At 50.0% G+C, this 9261-nt stretch overlaps 1 protein-coding gene across 1 annotated transcript; it reads left to right on the forward strand.

Annotated features, from left to right (window-relative positions):
• The first annotated feature begins 5398 nt into the window (after positions 1 to 5398).
• Positions 5399 to 7179, forward strand: LOC135910787 (innexin inx2-like). Its single transcript, XM_065442883.2, has one exon. The coding sequence runs from the start codon at positions 5739 to 5741 to the stop codon at positions 6864 to 6866; it is 1128 nt and encodes a 375-aa protein (XP_065298955.1). The 5' UTR covers positions 5399 to 5738; the 3' UTR covers positions 6867 to 7179.
• Positions 7180 to 9261: the final 2082 nt, after the last annotated feature.

A 9261-nucleotide genomic window follows, 5' to 3' on the forward strand; every position in this document is an offset into this window, starting at 1 on the left:
GGCTCGGGTCTCCTCCGTGGTGCTCGTGTCTCTACCGCACAATACGAGGAAACGACGTGTCAAACTGAATCTGCCGTCGATGCTTTCCCCGGGAGTTCTTGACGATGACCCTGTCATCGATCAGTGGCCTCTTAGTGACGGTCAGGAGGGGCGCCGTTGCTGTCTTGAAGCGAGCTGCACTGAAGTTAATGATGAGGCATAAACATAAACCGTGACAGCTGCGTGTCGCTGGTGGGCCATCCTTTATTCTGGGAGATCACCAAGCACAACAATGGGAAATCCTGATGTAGGCGTTTCGCAGCTTTGTGATGGTCACGCACTTCGTCTGCAGTGAACTGATGCCTCTGGCCAGGCTTTGCTGTCTCGCCTGATGATGTAGACGTGCACGATTCGACTTCGCAGTTTGAAGACTCCATAGCGCCGACAGAGGCGCCACTCCTATCTATTGAACCGCCCACCAGGCTGAGCACAACCGCGTGCACAGCCTCGAAGATGGTTCAGCACAATGCGTTGGCGGGCTAGTTGGTGCGAATCCATGAATACTTTGTTTAGCGCAAAACAAGTAAAAAACCTGATTGTGAAAAGAACCACGTGAAGTTTGTAGATTGCAGCGTCGGTGTGGTTTATAAGATTCCCTGGTCATGTGGCAAAGTGTATGTAGGGCAGTCAGGCCTCTGTGTTAACGAGCGCCTTAGAGAGCATGAGCGATCCATACCAACAGGCACAGGTTCCCATTTGGCTCAGCATTGTAAAACATGCAAATGCAAACCCATGTTTCGTGATACCACGATTTTGAAAAAGAGCCGTGTCACCACCACCCGAGAGATATCGGAAGCATTTTTCATTCAGTCATTGGGGTCACAGTGCATTAGTGTGCCTTCCTTAACCTTGTACAGCGCTGAATATGGTTTTTCGGATTCTGTCGCATGAGTGCGCTCTTGGGATCGGATGTTGTTGGTGGCTCCACCGCATGGTGCTCACCGCGCATGTTCCTCTGGTTTGAGCGGTCTATAAAGGAGTGACGCAATAAAATGATGTCAGTTGAGAGTAGCGCCTTGTCCTGTCGTCTTTCTTGTGTGTGTCGTTTTGCGCTAAACAAAGTATTAATAGCCTCGAAGATATCCATAACTGTCGCCTGTTGCAATGGTGGCGCCGTGGTTAGCGCGCTTGGCTACGAGGGTGGGGCCACTTTTATTTTTTTAGTTAAACGAAGTTGACGTAATTTGTGTGTCGTTTTTCTGCCACGACTTTCTGATGACGGCGGGGTCGCACAATGAGCCAAGTATTTCTCTCGAATGAGAAAAGTGCGACGATTCAAATTTGCGCCGCTTGCAATGAAAGTTTTCTGCAAGTTCCTTTACTGACAGTTGTTGGAGACCCAAGGAAGAAGCGTACAGAGACGCGGGGAGAAAGACAGGTTAGCCTGGGCTAATTCACTGTCCATCTCTCTCTCTCGTTATTTTCATCGTGCGTGTTTCCATCTAATCTTTCCTCCTTCTCAAATTTAAGGTAGCCAACCGGGCACGTCCTTCCCTCTTTGTTTCTCTCTCTACATACAAGGCGCACAAGGCTGCACAGACTAAACCCGTCACTTCAACTCAGACCTCCAACCGGTCTGCACCGACGTGAAGCGTCTCTTCTGTGTCGATTATGGCTTGGAGCTGCCTTCACGAATGCCTACTCAGCACTAATTGAAATGGCTGATAGTCCTGCATGTGATGTTTGCGGATGCGAGGAGAACATTCACCACTTATTGTGCCATTGTCCTCAATTTCAAGCACAAAGGCAATCTTTATCAAACACATTGAGGAAATTAGATGATCGTCCTCTGAGTGAACAGACAGTACTATAGAGCACCGTCCCGACCGATCATCGGCTCAGAAGGCAGTGAAGGCGCTTTTGTGTTTTCTCAGAACTTCTGGTTTGCGCGAGCGGCTTTAACTCAAGTGCTGTCCGTACAAGTATCAACAGCTTCTCTCTCCCTTCTCTCTCTTCCCCTTCTTCCTTTCCCCAGCGTATATAGGGCAGCCAACCATACTATTGACTGGTTAACATCCCTGCCTTCCTGTATTCCTCTCTCTCTCTCTCTCTTTACCGACTCGCCCGGTTTCCTCTGGCATTCGGTGGGAAGAAGGAAAATTGTACCACTCGTTTGCTGCATGGGTTGCGATGCGCATTAGAAATGCATCTGATCGGGTGCGTCCGCGGCGTGCCAGCCGAGGCGCGCCAGGTGTGTGTCTGGAGTGTGCTTGCTCTTCGCACAACCCCAGGTTGCTGCACCCAAAACTCGGGCATCTAATAGCAGGGAATCTGAGGGATGTTGTACCATGTCCGGGAGATAATGAAATTTGCTTTTCGCACATAGCTTTTGTTTGTACAGGCGTTAGATAGTCGTTGAGGTAATGCCAACGGTCACTAGAGTGAGATCTTGACCGCTTTAAATACAACAACATTTTTAAATATATTTAAAGATACCTTACAGGCTTAAAAGGCATTGAGTAAGGGGGTTTAGTTGCTGCAATGAAAGCACAAGCAAACTAGTTAAGAACAGGGTTACGAAGAAAGTGAACATTCTAATCGCTCCAGGGCTTGCGGACAAAAAGATCATTCCTACATTTTTCGAGGCAACTGAATGAGCAAGGTAAGGGCTGAAGAATATACTGACACAATAATCTTGTATGTGTTGGTTCTTTTTTGGGTTCAACTGTTGTATTAGTGATGACGGTATATAAAGCCTCGTTCCCTCGAGCACGCAAAAAATAATTAATCGCATTGTCTTTTAAATTATGGGGTTTTACGTGCCAAAACAATTATCTGATTATGAGGCACGCCGTAGGGGGGGACTCTGGAAATTTCGACCACCTGGGTATTCTTTAACGTGCACCTAAATCTATTCTGTAGTGAAGGCGCGACAACGACGGTGGACGAAGAAGGAACACACACAGGGCTCGCGTCTCCACCGTGGTGCTCGAGTCTACAGAATATGCGTAACAGAATAAGTCTACAGAATATGCTTAACCGACACGCCCAATTATCCATCCTAATACCTAAATCTAAGTACACGGGTGTTTTCACATTTCGCCCCCAACAATATACGGCCGCCGTGGCCGGGATTCGACCCCGCGACCTCGTGCTTAGCAGCCCAACACAAAGCCACTAAGCAACCACGGCTGGTCGCATTGCCTTTTAATGTGACCCGCTAAATGCGCCAAGTGTACTGCAACAATACGTCCCCTTTCAAGATGTCTACACGTCCTGTCGCACCGACCGGCGCTAAAGTTAACTCTAACACACGTTTTCGCGGCACCACTTCCTGGCACCTTAGCTCGGATTCTATGCTCCAGCCGGATATTCACGCTCGTTTTGAGCCATGCAATGGAATAGGACTTAACTGTTTCGGCCCATTACGGCGGCGAGAAGCCGTGGGCCTGGTCGACGGGGTGTCACCGACGTGTAGTTGGCGTTGGAATCGATATCTAAGGAGTGCCGACTTCCAATACAGCTATAGATATCGCCAGCGGATGGCTGCGCTTGCTTTTTGCGCTAGTCGATATGCAGCCGTTTTAGCGCTCCGGTGCGCGATACACACATAAAACTATCGCGGGTAGAAGAGAGAGAAGAGAGAAGCTCGAAAGAGTGTGTGACCGGGCGAGCCCTTCTCATGGTGTCAAACGTTGTCCCCCCTTGACGAAGACGGTTTCCGCAAATCAAAGTTTGTCACACGTGACTCAGCCGTTGCTCCCCACCACCGCTATTGCTATCGACGCTCGATAGCAATGGCGGCCAAGCGAAGGCATTTACAACGAAGGCAGTTGTACGGCTTGTCTTTTACAGATGAGATACGGCTATGAGTGAGTTGAAGCATCGACTGTTCTAGGAAGTGTCGACATTGCGACTAACGTTGCTTTGTTGATATGATATAGATTTATACGACGCGTTGTTGCCCGTAGAGTCTGCAGTGTATCTCTGGACAAAAGTCACGGAGGAGCAAGCAACGCGTCTGACATGGAAATAATATACGAACGAGCGCTGACTGCTGTTCTGCGAGGAACTCCATGTGCTTCCGTAGTGCTGAAATCGGGAACTCCGGAAACAACCCTATTCCGTCCATCGGTATACGATCGGCCACAGCTGGAAACTATCATCAGCATAAAAACTATCGTAATAATTGCGGCAGACAATTCTTTTTACAGAGCATACGGACGAGAAAAACTAACTATGCGGCAATGAACCGCTTTATATATTTTCTATTTTTCATCTGCTTTGTTTATGTAGTGCGGCAGCGTTCGTAGAAGCGGAAATGGAAGAAAACCGCTGTTATGGCGCGGATGATTGTGCAACGCAGGAAACGCTCAAAACTGTTTTCGTTGCAGCGCAAGCGTGCTTCATACGACGTGGAAGATATACGGCGGTGTTTACGGACCCGCCGCGCTACCGCACGTGACAACATGTTCCAATCGCCGGTGTTGGCATGTCGCGAGCACTCACGACAAGACGTCATGGAAATTTGCTTCGTCCATATGTAAACATCTGAATGTGTCCTCTGCGGTGTTTTCACTCAACTTTAGTTGCACTTCCAATGAAAAGCCACGTTAAAAACACAAAGTGCAATTTGCAAAGTTTCCGTGAGACCAGCCCAAGCTTGACTGTTTAGGACTACCTTCACATGGGGCCCACCACAAACAAATTTCGTCTTTGAAAGAAAGCTTTTTTGCGTTCTTCGATTATCCTTCGCTTGCTCTCGAGCTTTTGTAGAGCCACAGTCCTCTGACAGTAAGTATCTCATCTTTCGTTCGCATTTTTCGCACTACAAATCCAATAATATCAGCATGAAGAAGTGGCTAGAAACAATGTGTGTAACGCATACGGGAACGTAAGCATGTACCATACATTGGAAAGTATGAACAGTTTTTGTTGCACGTTTCTTGAGATACCACTGTGCCTTCTCCGAAGTTCTGGCTATCAATGCTTCTTCGCGGCGTACGCACGAAGGGCTGCGGAAAGCCGTCGGCTGGCATCCGTGAAAGACGCGACAGGCGTCTCTTGCCCATCTCGGCTCGCTCGCCCCGAAGAGGCCCCTGCGCATCGAGGCCAATTACGCCTGAAAGGCGATGCCGCTTCACCAACTCGCACCAATGGGCTGCACGACACGAACGAACGGGACCGGACATGACGTCGAAGACATGCCGTCATTGCCGTCGACGCCGCAGCATCGTCACATTTTTTTTTTTCCACCGGCGTTCCACGTGCTTGCCACAGTGGCACGTAACTGCTACGTCAGCGCCGTGTCCGCGGCCCCCGCAACGGGATGCCGGATCCCCCTGGCCGCGCGCTGCTTGATTGTGCTTCACAAAAAGCGCGTCCCTCGTTCTCCTCTTGGCTCCCCTTCCCCCCGGAGCCTTTCATTTCGTATTGGCGAGGGGTTGGGTATCGTGGCGGGCGGGGGTGCTGCGTTCTGTAACCGGTTTCCAAGCGCCGTCACTTGCCTCCGCGGCAGCGGCAGCAGTAGAGCGCCGTCGTCCCAGCACACTACTTGCCCGTCAGCCCGTCGCCCCGGCGATCGGCCGCGGCGTTCACTTGTCCGACATAGAGCTCGTCATGGTCACGTGAGGGCTGCCGTTGGACACCACGAGACAACGGGCGCTGGCCATCTTTTGATAGACACAGCCGCAGTTACTGCGCTCGCTCGCGCGCCTACCTTGCTGTAAGACCGCGTTGAAACACCAAGAGGCAGCACCATGTTTTACATGCTAGTTGCCCCGCTCCACCGAGCGGTCAAGATCAATCGCATCGTTCTCGACAACCAGATCTTCCGCCTACACTACAAGGCGACTTCACTGCTGCTGCTCATGTTCAGCATCCTCGTGACCAGCACGCAGTACTTCGGCGACCCCATCGACTGCATCCAGCACGACTCGGTGCCGGCGAATGTCATCCGAACGTTCTGCTGGATCCACTCTACCTTCAACATCCCCGCGGCCTTCAACGAGACGGTGGGCGTCAATGGCGTCCCTCACCCGGGCATCAACAAGTACACCCCGGACGAAGTTAGACGCTACTACGGATACTACCAGTGGGTCTGTATGGTGCTCTTCCTGCAGGCCGGCTGCTTCTATGTGCCGCGCTACCTGTGGAAGTGCTACGAGCAGGGTCTCGTGCGCAGCCTGGTCCAGGACCTCGACTGCCCCATTAAAGAGAATGCTGAAGTGTGCCAGAAGACGGAGACTATCGCCCGCTACATGCGTAGCCACTTGGACATGCACGGCCGCTACTTTGGCTGGTACGTGACCGCTGAGGTTCTCAACTTCGTCAACGTCATTGGTCAGATCCTACTGACGGACGCCTTCCTGGGCAACATGTTCACCACGTTCGGTACCGACGTGCTCAGTCACCACATCGAGGACCCGGACGTTCGCAACGACCCCATGATCTGGGTTTTCCCGCGCGTCACAAAGTGTTCCTTCCACCTGTATGGTTCGTCCGGAGACGTGATGAAGCACGACGCATTGTGCCTGCTGGCACAGAACATCATCAACGAGAAGATCTACATATTCCTGTGGTTCTGGTGGGTCATTCTGGCCGTGCTCACGGGCGTCGAGCTCGTGTACCGACTGATGACCATCCTGTTGCCAAGAGTGCGCGAGGTGATCCTGCGGTATCGGGCCCGCATGGCTGACCGGCGCATGCTCGAGATGGTCATCAAGCGCGTGTCCACGTCCGACTGGTTTCTCCTGGACCTGCTCTGCAAGAACATGAACCCAATGCACTACCGCGCCTTCATCAACGAGCTCGCCAAGTCGCTGGAGGACGAGTACGGCAAGAGGCTGCTGGCCGGCGTCGACACGTCCAACACGAGCACCGTGTGAATGCGACTCGTGACGGGAGCCGCGGCTTGCTGGAAAAGATAAGATGGCCTTGTCCGCCATGTCGTGACAGAACTTGTTTTAATCAAAGCGCCTTGTTTGTTCCGCGAACCCGACAACCTTGCGCGCGATATGACAAGCGTATAAGAGATGCCAAAATCGGTTTGTTTCCATGTCATAGGCTCATGATATTTTAGAACCCGAATCTGTTTCACTGCAGTAGTGGCGTCGTTTTTGTATTTTTTTCTCTCTCTCTTTTGAAAGTGCAGCTTGATGCGTTTCGCGCATGTTTTGTACCGCAGCCTTCCTTGCCAGAGTGTAGTCAACCACACTTTGCTTTTCTTTTTGTGCGCTTTAAGCCGCAACGTTCTTCAGTCAGGGTAAGACCATTTAATCTTTTCCTTCAGGTCACAGTCGTGCTCCGTGTGTCATAATGCTACGCGCTGCCACTATGTCTGTAGGTTTAGTTAGAAATTTACGGATGCCATAAGAATACAGGCGTGACTGGCTTCTTCGCTATGATCTTTGTATAGGTCGTTTGTGCAAAGGCGAGAGTGTACGTGCTTGATAACTGTGAGCGTGATAACTTTATTTAAATGTTTGTTCCTAGCGGCTGAGAAGGGTTTTTTCCATTGTTGACAATCTGGGCGATGCGGTGCTGTATCCATAATAGGCAACGCTAAAAGCAGGGTTTCTTTTTACGGCCATTTTATATCAGCGACAGAAAATGATTTTACTTTTATGAACTGTTATTGTACTGCATGCAGCCCAAATGCCATTGGTTTTTCTTCGTCTGACTCGCAGTGTCTTGTGTGTGCGTGTGTTTTGTGGTGTGTGTCATGTGAATGGACATCATCGAAAAAAAAATGCCCTGCGGACCTTTTGCTTTTTTTTTATCTTGGAGGGTTATGTCAAACGCGTCAGAATTCATCGCACAAGTGACGAGAGAATACACATTCAGAGTATACTGAAAAAAAAAACGCCTCTTGTGGTTATTGTGGTGCCTGCCGCACACCTCGGATGGCGGTCTTCGCAGTTTGTCCTTTGGTATTAATTCATGGTGCAGACATACACTGATGCAGCTATTTATGACTCGACGTGGAAAGCAAAGAGCCAACAGCTTCTTGATAAAATGGTTTAGTTCCGTACTTCTTTCATGCGCTTCGCACTGAGTTACCTTGATGTAAGGAGGAGGAGGAGGAGACAAATGAGAGGAAAGACAGGGAGGTTAGCCAGTGTAAGTACCGGCTGGCTACCCTGTGCTGGGGAAAGCTGGGGTAAAGCTGGGCTACCCTGTGCTGGGGTAAAAGGAATAAAAGGAGAAAGACGAAGAGGACAAAAAGTGGAAACCAGAAAAATCACATTCAAAGGCGGTCGAGATACTACGCGCTACAACATTCAAAGGCGGTCGCACAATTCGCATGTCCTTAAAAACTTCAGCAAAGGCATTAAGGCCTTGAGTGCCGAAGCCCGTGAGGACCAGTGTCCGAGGGCGTTTTTCTCTGTAAAGGGGCTTGATGCAAATTCATCATCTCGGTTAAGCATGATGCCAAATGGTGTCACTGCGTTGATGTCTTACGTGCAGCATCATCCAAGGCGAGAAGGACGCACAAACATACAGTGCCGTTGCTCGTAAGATTCGTGACTTTGTTAGGAAGCCTTGAGAGCTCTTGGTTTATTCTCATCTAACTTCAGGATAAAGTCATTACCAACGATGTATTTTAATTTCAAGCCTGTATTGATCGTTCATGAACAAATTTGTTCTTTTTCCTTATCCACTGACTGCATAACATTCAATTTGCATAACATTGGTTCCAAAAGTGCGTGCGACGTTTATTATTATTATTTTTTCTTGCATTCCTTTAAGCATCTGTCGTGCCCGGTGGCGATATACCGTCACAACAGCGGCGTGATAACTAGTAGCAAAAGGAGGAAATAATGAAAAATAATCACTGCAATGATTACGCTATACTGACTAATTTCTGAAATTGTGCTGGAGCCCGTTTTCCACAAACCGAACCAAACCAAGCTCAGCAGAAAAACAAAATGGAGCGTGCGTGAGAATTCTGACAGCCGATCTGTGAAGAACGATCAGTATTCAATCATTACGAGCACGACGAAAGAAATAACTGTACAATTATTGCTTTAGTGCATGCGCACGGTTACCCGTCGCTCGTTTTCATTTGTCCCTCCTTTTGCGCGCCGCTGAAAGCTTCGCAATGAGTGCGACGTCCTTAATGCGAGGCACGCGCCCCCTGGCTGCTGTCCCGAAGGTCACGTGAACGCAGGGGCGAGTGAAGGCGCAAGCATCCCCCTCGGGGCCACCTCGCTCGTCGTCTCACTCGAGAAGAATGCACGCGGGGGCGGGCCAGAGGTGCCATCATTCGCCGAGGAAGGT

Source organism: Dermacentor albipictus, chromosome 5 (assembly GCF_038994185.2).
Source record: "Dermacentor albipictus isolate Rhodes 1998 colony chromosome 5, USDA_Dalb.pri_finalv2, whole genome shotgun sequence".
Classification (NCBI taxonomy): domain Eukaryota; kingdom Metazoa; phylum Arthropoda; class Arachnida; order Ixodida; family Ixodidae; genus Dermacentor; species Dermacentor albipictus.